Raw genomic sequence first — 13,430 nt, 5'->3', positions numbered from 1 at the left:
TATATATATATGATGAGTAGTATTTTTAAAAAATTTAACTGACAACAAGGCTACAAAGATTTATAATCAATTAAAACCATTAATTAAGAAAATAGAATAAAAAATATTAAATTAGATTCATAACATCTTTTAATATAAACAATAATTTTTAAATATTATCATAACCCTTAACATTTTATCGACTTGCTAAGCAAACGAGCCGAACACGAACACACTTTTTGAACTCAAAATATAAACAAGCCGAACACGAGCTGAACCTAGGCTCGCACGTGTTCGACTCATTTACACCCCTACGTAACCTAAAATTAAAAAAATATAATAGAATATTATAATAATACAAAATTAGCAAGTTGAAACAAAGTAGATTAAAATATAATTCTCATTCTAAATATTAGAAAAATTATATAATAAGAAAAAAAATAAAAACTCATAAAAGTATCAAGAAAAGAAATTTAATTTATTTTTTTTAACATTAAAAAGTAAAACAAGCACAAGTTAATTTTGTTCTAATCTCTAATTTACATCTTTCTAAAATATGAATAAAATAAAACATTTGTCAACCAAATCCTAATATTTTATATCACTAATTTTTAGAGCAATAAAGATTTTATTTGCTATTAAGCTTTATCAAATCTAAAAGTTAAATTTTGGATTCAAATATAAACATATGCACTTTATGCTAAAATTATCACTATGAGGTGTAAACGAACAGAGTTTGTTTTCGTGTTTGGTTCACTTGAAATTTAATTTTTTTTGAAATAAACTCGTGTTCTAAATTGTTCGTGAAGTCACTGTTCGTGTCGTTTCTTAACGAACGAGTCGAACACGAGTTGTTCACTAACAACGAGCCAGTTTGACATCTCTAATATTAATATATATAAATAATATATTATATTAATTATACAACTTATATTATTTAAATATATAATATCTATATTAGTATATTACAAATATAGTATATTAATATATTATTATTATTATTTTATTATATATTATAATTTATAAAATTTAATTTTTTAAATTATCATAAATTTTTTTACATGTAATTATTTTAAATTATTTTATATTTCAAATAATAACGATTCGAACACGAACAAACGAACGCACCACTGTTCGTGTTTGGTTCGTTTAACTAACCGAATGAAAAAAATTTGTTCACGTTCGTCTCGTTTACTTTTAGAACGAATCAAAGACAAACTCATTAACGAACCGAACATGATATTTGCGAATAACGAGCTTTTTTTTTTACAACACTACCCTGTTTCATCCAATTTTTATAATGAAAACACAAAATATTGATTTTTTTACTTCTAAAGTGCCGTCAACTAGAAAAAAAGTTTATTAAATAAATTTATTTTTAGTCCAGCATAAAATTATTATTATCATTACAATTTGGCAAGCTCTTCTTTTAAATTCGTCAACTATCTTGTAATGGTTAAAATATTGCAAAAAACATCAGCTTGGATCACCCCATAAATGGTTGGGATATAAAAACAGACGGCGCCGAGGCAGCTATAACGGGGACACGGGAGATCGAGGAGGAGGGTGAGAGAGAGAGAGAGAGAGAGGGAGAGGTCGATATTCTCGACCTTGGATCTTTCTTTGAAGATTTTTTGCGGACACCATGATCCGCGATCCGAAGTCAATTGACTGTTGAATCAGTTTTCTTTCGTCCGATCTTACGATCTTTGATGATTTATTGCCTTGCGGCCCGATCTCGATCTTCTTGGTCCGCCGGAGAACTTCTCTCCGTAAGTTTCAGATAGGGAAGATACGGATGGCTCGTCCTCTGATGAAGATTGTCGGCACTTTCTGCGGCCGAAGCTTGGATACTTATTTCGATTGCGCCGGCGGGAGAGATGCGCTGATGTGGTGCCGGGACCTAAGCCGTCACGCGGCTGGGGAGTTTTCGATGGCGGTGGTGCAGGCCAACAGCCTTCTTGAAGATGCTAGCCAGATCGAGTCCGGGTCCCACGGGACATTCGTCGGGGTTTATGACGGCCATGGTGGGCCGGAGGCCGCGCGTTACGTTGCGGACAATCTTTTTCAGTGGATCAGAAGTAAGCTTCTTTGAATCTGTATTTTCATGTGGAATTGGAAAGTTTTGCTGATGATTTTGATTTGTTGGTATGTTTTGTGTATTCTTTGTTTGGATGACGCTGGTGGATGAGATTTTTGCGATGTACATGTTTTTCGATTGCAGGAAAATTTGAAGTAAATCTATTTGATTCGTTAATTATTAAGATTTTGCTTATCTGTTGGTATAGAAGCCCTGTTTCTTGTTCCATGGAAAAAGATTTTGATTATAGTGATGATTTGATGGCGTAAGTTTGGTAGATTTAGGAATGTTAGTAGTCTGAACAAAGGAGGGAGAAATTTGTTTAGGTTTCGATGGGGGTTTGGAGTAATTGAAGGACAAAAGGCTTATTAATTCTTTAATAAAAAAGAATGGTGATATTTGTATGCGTTTGCATCTACCCAGAATGAGGTTCGTTAATGTGCATTGATTGTGGCTAGGGAGTTTTAGTGAATGAGATTACCATCTTATTAACTTTTTTTAATTTTGAGGAGGGATTTACACTTTGTACCCAGGATGGAGGTTCAAAAATGAGCATTGTTTGTGGATGGAGAGTCTTAATGATCTGAGAGCGCCATCTCAAGAAAAAACATTCATTAACTTTTTAAGATTTTAAGAGGTTTTTGCACTTTGGGCCTCTCTATTAGATGCACCACTATATCACTTGGCCAATGGTGTTCATCAACCATCTTCAAAAATCTAAGTTTGGGTAACAAAAAGGTTGGAAAAGCTTTTCTTGTTAAATAAGAATTGAAGATTTTTGTTCCATGACTAATCTTGTCAAAGATGAGTTGGGCACTTGCAGAGCCACTTGCACAAGGAGAGCGGGTATTATAGTTCTTCGCACCTTACAAGTGGAAAACATTATTTAGGCATTCCTAGGCAAATTCCTTACCTAATGTCACTATGTTGTGAGTGTTCTGCTTTGATTTGAGGATGGAGGCAAGTGTTTCATACGTTGAAGATGATCTAGTTCTTGATGATGATGACTTAACATAAGATGATGTGTAGCATCAAGGGTTGAAGAAACAATTATGCATACTTTGAAACAAGTTGATCAAATGTTGGTGCAAGCACTTTTGTTCTATAATACTAAATCTTGATGATGTTGATGATGAATCCATGAAAATAGAGGATGAGCTACAGGTTTCTTGGTAGACAATAATGCATTGCTGATGACGAAAATGGAATAAATAGTAATGGATATTGTGTTGTCTCTAGATTATGCATGCTACAAACCCTTTTGTTACTACCTTAATGTAATTTATTTTGCTTGAATTTCAAACTTGGAATGAAATGGGACTCACCATTTTATGATTTTGCAGGACATAATGTAATGTGATGGTTTTTATTTTCTACTCTTCAATATTACACATTGGATATTTTATATTTATGAATGATGCATCTATTTTTCTTATTTCCTCACTTTGCTCGGGCAAATGCCTTTAGCGTATGATGCTTCAAGCTTTAAGCAACTAAATCGTCCTTAGTGCACCTGGCGCTTTTGAAAATACAGAGTTTAAATTGACAAATGATAGCATAAGAAAATAGAAAAGAGATGGGATTGTTGGAGTGGGGAGTAACTAACACAATACAAGGAAAGCATAAAAATTATTCTAGTCTTTTTAAAAATATTTGCAGCACTTCTGGATTGTTTCAGGATTTTTATATCAATTTTAATTCTTAGGATTTCATTTATTTTAAATTATTTGATAGGATTTTTAGAGCTTATCCAGAATCAAATTTAAAATTAGTTTCATTTTAAATTTTTATTACATGTACAGGGATTTGAGTGTTTGTAATTTATATATCCAATTATGCGTAAAATTTGAAAATATTTTCTCTTATGTATTCTACCTGTTATCTCTCTTCATGCAATTCTCTCTTACCTTCTCTTCTTACAAACCCCCTCTACTCAGCAATAAACAATTACCGGGCCCTTTCCCTGGCATCTCTCTCTCTCTCACTTTCTTTCTCTCTCATCATACTACACAAATATCCAGATCCTCATGGAGATTCTATCTCCTTTAAAACTTCCCTAGTCCTCAAAATCTAAGTATCAAAAGCTTTCTCTAGTGAATTCTAGGACTAACATGTGGTTCCATAGGTAGATTCGAGAGAAGAATGTAGAAGAGGAAGCATGAATCCTTCATCAAGGCCCCATCAGTAAATTGGCACCACATCTGTTCTTTTGTTCACCAGCAACACTGATTGATTATGTAGTAATGGTAAGAACGTTGAGAAGCATGGGCATTCAGAAGGAAAGCATGCAACATTCGGAGAGAAAGCTAGAATTATTGTTAATACTCAGGAAAGAAAAAGGGGCTGGATGCATGCAGTTTGGAATAAATGGGAATTAATATGGAATCGGTATGTTTTATTAGTGCATAATAATAAAAAAAAAAGGACTATCCATAATGATTCTACCAACCACAAATAGGTGGGACAAAAGTCGTATTGATGTTTTTGCTTTATTGCACTTCTTTATCTGCATTCTTGTTTTCTTATTTTTTTATTTTTTGACTTTTATCAATTAGCTTGTTTGCTTAATTCGTCTTAATGGTATTTGTCATATTCTTCTCTATCGTACAGTGTTTCAGTACCAATTCTCACTTTGCTTCTTTACCCAAGAAATGTGTGTGTGTTTTTAATTAAATGCATTTCGTTTAATTTTCTATTCGATTTGAAAATTTTCTATTGCTATTTTACTCTGTCAAATGTTTGGATTGGTTAAAAAGTGTTGTGCTTATTTCACTTTTTATGTGCATCGATTGCATGTGTGGAAATCGTAATAATGAAAGAGGTGTATATATCTATCTATCTACACACACACACACACACACACACACACATATTATGTTATAGGTTTCCGACGGCCTATTGTCAGTTTTCTGTTGATGCATCGAACAGTTGTCGTGAAAACCGACGGCTTAAATCGTCGGTTATATTTCTAACGCCTAATTGATGGGAAATCGATGGTTTAAATTCAATATAAACTGATAATTAATTGACGACCCACGTGACGGTTAATATACCGACAAGCACTAACAAATCTTATTTCATAAAAAAATAAACGGTTGCTATATTTAACTAACAGTTTACTTGTCAATTATTTACGACGATTATCTCTTTTATAATAAAAAACTGACAACAACTAACGGTTGTCGTATGCTTATTGAATTATCCAAAAGCGACGATCCATATTGATCGAAAAACCACCGCCCAAAAAAAAGACGTCAGAATAGTCGTCGGTTTATAAATTATCAACAAGTATTTTGCTAAGACCTTTAAACAGTCAGCAAACTATCGGAAAAGTTATAACCGATGTTTATTTCGTAATATCCGACGGAATGTGACCGTCGGAATTTTGTGAAATCTTGTAGTGATATATTAAAATTGCATGTTATGAATATAAATTCTCCAACAACTTTTATGTGCATCGATCTCAAGTGTGTATATATATATATATTTATTTATTTATTCATTGTTATGATTCATGACACCGAGTACTCATAACGTTAATGCTTGTGCATGTAGGGTTCATAGATGAAGAGGAGGGCATGTCAGTGGATGTTCTACGCAAAGCACTATCGGCAACGGAGGATGGCTTCCTATCAAATGTCAAGAAAAACTGGTCAAACATGCCTCTTTTAGCAACGGTTGGATCATGCTGTTTAACTGGGTCTGTATGTGGTGGCATGCTTTATGTGGCAAACCTTGGAGATTCTCGTGCTGTGTTGGGAAGATTCAAAATGAATGAAAGGGGCGTTATGGCTGTGCAACTGACACAGGAGCACAATGCATGTCATGAGTCTGTTAGACAAGAACTTCGTTTAATGCATCCTGATGATCCGAAAATTGTGGTTTTAAAAAATAGGGCTTGGCGTGTTAAAGGGATCATACAGGTTAGGACTCGTTCCTTTGATTATTGGGGCATTTACATACATAGCACATTATTCTTATGTATTTGCATACCTTACACGTATATTTTCATATTTGCACACATAGATCTCAAATCCTTAATATTAGAACAAAAATAGCACTATTACCACTTTTAAATTTGAAATGTGTGTAAATATGAAAGTTTTGGTGCGAGATATGTAAATGCATAAGAATTGAGTGCTAGGAATGTAGTTTTCCCTTATTATATCTCTCCTGTTTCAGCAAAAAGAAATCTCTTTTTTCTGTTGCTTTATTGTAATACTTAATGATAAGGACCTGTGGGCAGAGAAAATTTTGGAGGTTGCAATATGCCTTTGTTTGACATCACAAATTAAAGAAATTCTATGATCCTTGTACCTGCCAATGCAGTTTTTTTTTTTTTTTTTTTCTTGTTATTTAATTCAAACATCACTTGATCAAATTAAATGATGTTATAAAGCTGCTAACAGATATTTGCAATTTAACTTTACCCTTCCACCATTAATTTATTTACTGATTCTTTTCATGACATGACTTTCTCTTAAATAGCAAATCCTTGGTATTTTGTATCGAATTTAATGTTTTGACTTGCCAAGTTCATCACACCTGGCCTTGCTTTATCTTTACTCGTTTGTACCTGCTCTTTAATTTAGTTGGCCTTTGGAACATTGTTAACTCAAGATGTTGTATTTGCATTAGTTTTGTAATATACTTTTTTGCAGGTATCCCGATCTATTGGAGATGCATACTTGAAGAAAGCAGAATTCAATAAAGAACCTCTTATTGGAAAGTTTCGTGTTCCAGAATCATTTTCTAAGCCAATCCTATCAGCCGAGCCATCAGTAGTGACGCATAAGATATGCCCACAAGATCAGTTTGTGATATTTGCATCCGACGGCCTGTGGGAGCACATGACTAACCAAGAAGCTGTGGATATGGTTCAAAACTTCCCCCGTAGTGTAAGATGTTATCCTGTTATACACTATCTTTAAAGCTTTTCTTTTGATATGTTTTATGTTGAACAGAAAATGCATTATTTTTCCAATTTAAAATATGGTACATACTTGAACTTCTATTTCTTCATACTATACTCTGAAATTGCTTTAAAGTTCAATTTAAGTCATCAATCGTGAATCTTGTCTAAAATAATTGTATTTATTCTCTTCATTTTTTTAACAGTTGCAACGTTTTAATTTATTGCATTACATCTTGTTTTAGTCTTTTGTGCAATGACCATGTTTACTTATGAGGATTTTGGGTGCTATGTATGGCTAATTTTCTTAAGAACGTTCATTCTCACTTTAGCGGCAAACTGAGAATCACATTGAATCAATTTTGTCTTCCTCAATCGCATCTATATGTTACAGAGACATTCTTGCGTTTTTTTTTTTTTAAATGTTGTATTGAAAAGCACGGAGCATGCATACATTTTCATACTCTTTTTATGCTCCATATTTTTTGGTATTTTTTGTCAAATTTTTTTCCCATTTTATCCAAGAAGAAAAACGAATCTAATACTTTTATCATTCTCCATTTTAACCCATAACCTTGTTTTTTACAAAGGCATGCTGCACAGCGGTGCATATCTGGTTAAGTGGAGAATATTTGTTCAAGGGAAATCTGTAGATTTTTTCATATTGATTCTGTAGAGCGCATCTTTATCAGCAGTAAAATGAATCTATTACAGATATAATTCTCTATTTAATTCCCAGACCATGCTTTGCTTAAAATGGTATGAAGAACACAAAGGTGCCTCAGTTTAAATGTCGAGTGGAAAATATTACCATAAGACAAAGCTGTTAACTCTTCATATAGATTATGAAGAGCATAAGTGCACATTATTTTCGGTTTCATTTTGTTATAGTCGGACATTAATTATGGTTCATAATGTTGGTTTGCCTCAATTTCAACTTTCTGGTTATCTTTCTTAATTTTTTAACATCTTATGACTTATCGGTATTTTTTAAACCTTGTTAGCTTTTTTTCTTCCCAATAGGAATCATATCTAAAATAAGAATTTTCTTTTGTTAAAAAAAAAAAGTCTTATATTATTTACCTTTTTATTTAATTAAATTTTCTGCAGTTTTATCACAGGATAATAAAAATAATGTGAATACCAGATGTGGCACTATGTTAAGTTTATAATATGGGCATTAGAAAAAAATGATTATCCTCGAACTCTGATAATGTGCAGGGAATTGCGAAAAGGCTTATTGAAGCGGCATTACAAGTTGCAGCAAGGAAAAGAGAGATGAGGTACTCTGACCTCAGAAAAATAGAGCGTGGTATCCGGAGACACTTTCATGATGACATTACTGTAATAGTTTTGTTTCTAGACCATTCACTTGCGAGCAAAAGTTCTTATACTGGTCCTGTGCTTTCACTAAGACCGGGCAAAAAAGCAGTCCATAACTGACCATGTTGATGCAGACTAACTACTATCACTTATGTAACGTTGTTTCTGCTCAATAGAGTTCGTGATGTGGTTCCTTTTCGATGCATTTGATGCTATTCTACGAGCAATGGTTCACCTGGATGGCGAATAACTGGTGCTGAACACTAGAGGTAATGATCTTGTCAGCCCAGCACTCAGATATATAGCCTTTTATTCTCTCCAGAGTTAACTTTGTGTTTCTAAGCTATTGCTTTTGTTTGTTCAATTAATAAATAGTACCTTTACTTTATCATTGTGCTTAGAAATGGAACTCAAAACTTGCCTGAACCACATAACCCGTGTTTGGTGGGCGTTTTGTATTTTGTAACTAACAAAGAAAAAAAAAAGGAAAAAAAAAAGAAAAAAAAAAGGAGAAAATAGCGTTATTTGCATTGATGTTGATAATATCTTGTAAATATAGGTTTCGAATATTACAAAATGTAATTGTTTTTTCATGAAGATATATTCTGTGTTCTAATTTTTTGCATTTTCTTCCTGTTCGGTTATAGCTCAACAAAAACTTTTAGAACCGTAAGTATTCGTTTCTTGAGCCAGATAAGTCCTGAAACCATATGATCTAATTTTGTTAGTTTCATTTTTATAGGTGGATCAGCTATTAGAATAAGTGCACTTATTTAATAAGCTGCTTTAGGCTTATTTCACTATCATCATCAGTCTTATACCTTTGCCTAAAATGGATTTCTCTTTCTTTGGGATATTTTGATGCTTACCAGTATCTTGACCAAATGTAGGAAGAGACTTTAATAAAGTGAAGAATTTAACTTATTTCATTGGACTAAACTAACAATACCTGTAGCAATTAAAAAACTGCTTATAATTTCCATCAAGGAATAATTTTGCTGCAAGTTGATGAGGCTATACATGCGTACCGAAGGAAAAGACTGGTGTCATTTAGTTGCCAATCTAATCAAATAGTGATATTCTAACATTGACAATAGCCATGTAGAGATGCCAATCTAATCAAATAGTAGTATTCTAACATTGACAATATCTACAGGGTATTTTAAATAATATTTGAATTAGTCGTTAATAAATGTTTTGCGCACAACTACTATTTTTCATGTTTATACCAATGAATCTCAAGTTGATTTTTGTGTTATGATAATCATCTTTGACTGCTATTTCTTCCTCGTTCCTTTTTGCTATTAGATTGACTCAGTCTAGATAGCAATTAAAATTAACACCAATTTAGATTATTCCAATTTATCTAGATAATATTATCTGTTATCAGTCCCAAAGAAAATATAACATCAAGCCATATGTCTTTTATTATTATTAGTTAGATGACGAATTTAATATTACATCAAACATTGTATCAAGCATCCACAAATGGACAAATATTGCAACCTTTTAACATTATTTTAAACAACGTAATGTCATCATTTTGTCAAGCCTTTAATGTACCTTTTAACATTTTTGGTGTTAATTTGTCAAAGCCTTTTCCAAAAACTTTATAATTGACGTAGTCCAATCTTAAATGTGGAATAAAGTTGCTATTACGTTCGGATTTAGTAGGTACGACTATTAGTATTTTTAGGCGTTATTGATAGTACTGTGGTGTTATTTAATCATAATACCACCAATAGCACCTAAACTACTATCATCCTCATTTGGATGCAATACTTACTCGTGAAAGATGGGATAAAACATCTACTATGCATACATTTGCATTTCTTACAAAACGAAAAAAAAATAATAATAATAATAATAATAAGAGAAAAAACTTATAGAGCGATTGTTCTGACATTTCTAAATGGCAGAAAAATCAAACGAAAGGTAGTCAGAACATAGGTTGCTAGATCCAAGAGCGATGATATTAGCATAAGATCAGGGATTTGAATTGTAACATGTTTGTTTCCCTCCCAAGTCAATTGGGCCCTTCTAAAATGTGCCTATAGCAGCCCTAGCTTAGAATGGAAGTTGCCGGGATGCTTTGAATGAAGGCAAAGAGAAATAGTGCTTGTAGGTTTATGTTTTAAGTAGTATATATGTAAATCCCCCAAAAAATAATCATTAATATTTTTTTATTTATTTATAATTTTAAATCGAAGTTAAATTAATCCAATATATAATTTAATTTTCTTAAATTTATATACCATTATATTTTAAAAATATTTCAAAAAAAAAAAAAAAAAAAGTCCGGATATCTCAGCCCTCTATTTACTCATTTAATGATCAATGTATGAATGGAAGAAAGGACAGATACATCGATGCCAACTTTGATAGAAAGAAGTGCGACTAAAATAACTCATAAAATTACTTATAATTTTCGAACAACTTTATGATCATCCGAATGTCTGCATTGTCCTTCACATTTTCTTTTTAATTTAAGGGGTGATAAAAGAGACATTTCAGCCGGCAAATTTTGGAGTTTGTTTGCTAAGTCTATCATTTTTAAGAAATTTATCTAAATTCGCAATGCAGCTTTTACGAATTGTATATCTAAATGATGTGTGCACTGAGGAAGCACTATTTACGAAGTTGCCCACCAGTATGGATGAAATGTGGGATGCATACCCCCACCATATTCATGCCCTGGATGTTAACCCTTTGACACTAGTGAATGTTGCCCCCGAGCATGGAAATACTTTTTGTTGATTTGATGTCTGCATGTGATGCGAAAAAATTACTCCCGCTACAATTGTGTCTTGGAAGTGATCTTTGTAATGAAAGTTGCCCCCTGCATTGAAGTATGTCTTAGAAGTGATCTTCAAGAAGTACGAAAGATGTTCCTTTGCCAGTTGTAAGAATATACCATTGCGAAACAAAGTAGAGACCCAATATCTTAGACTTGAAGATTGTGTTGAACGAGACTTCATTTCCCATTAATGGTACCAAAATGATTTGTGCCGAAAGGTTCAATATGAAAATGTGATTATTTACCATTTTATGGTTTCACGAGACTCCAACACACAATTAGATAATGAAAGAGAAGTAAGCAGGAAGGGATACCTTGAATTTTTACATGGAAAATCAGAATAGGTAAAAATCGATGAGGCCTAGCTCAGTTGAAATAATTCATAATGTGTGTTGAGTACACAGATCTGCTTATCCTGAATTAGGAAAGATGGAGTTACGAAGATGAACGTTGTAAGTGTATAATAGTGGTTCATCGATAATTGACATAGTTTAGCTATAATTAATGTAGTTCTCAGGTGATAGTATGTTGTAAGAGTCATAGTTAGTAACTATGGAGACAGTAGTCCACCTTAAATGTTATAGACAGTGGTCGTGGTGCTAGCTTGTCATATAGGCTGCAGTTAAAAGTCATGGTAGTAGTTGGTTGTGTGGATCACAGAAGGTTGCTTTAGGAGCATCAGTTGGCCATGGAAGACGTATTGGGAAGGTAAAGGAGGAGCTATTTAGGTCGTAGTAGCAAGTTGTGATAACATTGATAAGTCGTTGAGACCGGGTATTGGGGGTTGTGTGAGTTATGGGCCGCGTAGGCTGTAGTTGATCATATAAGTCATAGTGAAGTTGCGATGATGTCCGTAGGCCACAAAGGCAAGTCAGCTGCTACTTGAAAACTTTGATTGTAGGGAGGAAGCACTATTTACAAACTTGCCCCCCCCCCTCGCCCCTACAGTCATGCTCCAGATGTTAACGTGAACGACTCTTCGAGACTGCAGTGAATGTTGTCGTCTAACCTGGAAATACTTTTTGTAGACTTGATGTCTGCATGGGATGCGGAAAAAATACCGCCACTACAATCGTGCCTTGGATATTGATGTGAACGATCTTTCGAGATTGCAGTGAAAGTTGCTCCCCACATCACAGAATGTCTTAGAAGTAATTTTCAAGAGGTACAAAAGAAGTTCCTTTGACAGTTGTATGAAGTATATCATTTGGAAACAAAATAGAGGCCCAATATTTTAAACTTGAAGAATGTGTGGAACGAGACTTTATTTCCCACTAACGGCGCCAAACTAATGTATGTCAGAAGGTTCATAGGGACAAAGTGATCATTTAAGATCTTAGCATTTTAAGAGACTCCAACACACGCAGACAATGAAAAAGAAGCAAGCAAGAGGAAACACCTTGAATTTTTATGTGAAAAAAGTGAAAAAGGAAAAGTAATGGGGCCTAGCATAGTTGAAATAGTCCATCATGAATAGTGAGTTCACATGTCCACTTCTCATGAATTAAGAAAAATGAAGTTATAAGCAGATCATCGTAAATGTATAATAGTGATTTATCGATAATTTTCGTAGTTTGGCTCTAATGAATGTAGTTCTCAGGTGAGTAGGTTTCAAGGGTCATAGACGATAGCTATGGAAATAATCCATCGTGAATGTTGTAAACGGTGGTCGTGGCACTAGCTTTCCATATCGACCATTGTTGAAAGCCATAGTACTAGTTGGCTATGTGGATCATAGATGATTGCTTTAGGCGTCAGTTGGCCATAGAAGACATATTAGGAAGCTAAAGGAGTAGTGCTACGTAGGCCGTAATTGATCACAAAGGTCGTAGTAGCAAGTCGTGATAACATCGATAGGCGTATAGAGTGGGGAGTTGCAAGAGCTGTGAGCCGTGTAGGTTATAGTTGGTCATATAAGTCATAACAGGAAGCTGTAATGATGTCCGTAGGCCACAAAAGCAAATCTAATGCTACTTGAGCGGTAAGCCATGTAGGATATAGTTGACCGTAGAAGGCGGCAACCAGAGTTAGCCAGCGAGGGCACTGACTAGAGTTGGTGGGCGGCATTGGCAGGAATTGGCGGGCGGCATTGGCCAGAGTTGGCGGCACAGACTGGAGTTGACAGGCAATGACAATGACTAAACTTGGCCGACAAAGGTGGCGGCTAACAGAGTGAGAGAAACACTTAGGGGGTGTCAAAACGGCTCGTTGTTCGCGAACAATTCGTGTTCGGCTCGTTAAGAAGCTTATGTTCGGCTCGTTTGCTAAGGTAAAGAGCCACACAAATTTGTTTGTGTTTGACTCGTTTCGGCTCGAATATATATATATATATATATATA

General features: G+C 34.1%; 1 protein-coding gene across 1 annotated transcript; it reads left to right on the top strand.

Annotated features, from left to right (window-relative positions):
• Positions 1-1,494: 1,494 nt before the first annotated feature.
• On the top strand, positions 1,495-8,682 carry LOC110024149 (probable protein phosphatase 2C 28). Its single transcript, XM_020723937.1, has 4 exons — positions 1,495-2,060; positions 5,615-5,982; positions 6,721-6,957; positions 8,193-8,682. Exons 1-4 carry the CDS (start codon positions 1,778-1,780, stop codon positions 8,412-8,414), a joined length of 1,110 nt encoding a protein of 369 aa, XP_020579596.1. The 5' UTR covers positions 1,495-1,777; the 3' UTR covers positions 8,415-8,682.
• Positions 8,683-13,430: the final 4,748 nt, after the last annotated feature.

This window comes from Phalaenopsis equestris, unplaced genomic scaffold, assembly GCF_001263595.1.
Source record: "Phalaenopsis equestris unplaced genomic scaffold, ASM126359v1 Scaffold000250, whole genome shotgun sequence".
In the NCBI taxonomy this organism is placed as follows: Eukaryota; Viridiplantae; Streptophyta; class Magnoliopsida; order Asparagales; family Orchidaceae; genus Phalaenopsis; species Phalaenopsis equestris.
The sequence above is the reverse complement of the archived record's forward strand: the minus strand, read 5'-3'. Positions and strand labels throughout refer to the sequence as shown.

Coding starts and splice junctions, on each gene's coding strand:
- LOC110024149 (XM_020723937.1), top strand. CDS start 1,778: ATGGCTCGTCCTCTGATGAAGATTGTCGGCACTTTCTGCGGCCGAAGC. Junction 2,061..5,614: donor TCTTTTTCAGTGGATCAGAA/GTAAGCTTCTTT, acceptor TTGTGCATGTAG/GGTTCATAGATGAAGAGGAG. Junction 5,983..6,720: donor GTGTTAAAGGGATCATACAG/GTTAGGACTCGT, acceptor ACTTTTTTGCAG/GTATCCCGATCTATTGGAGA.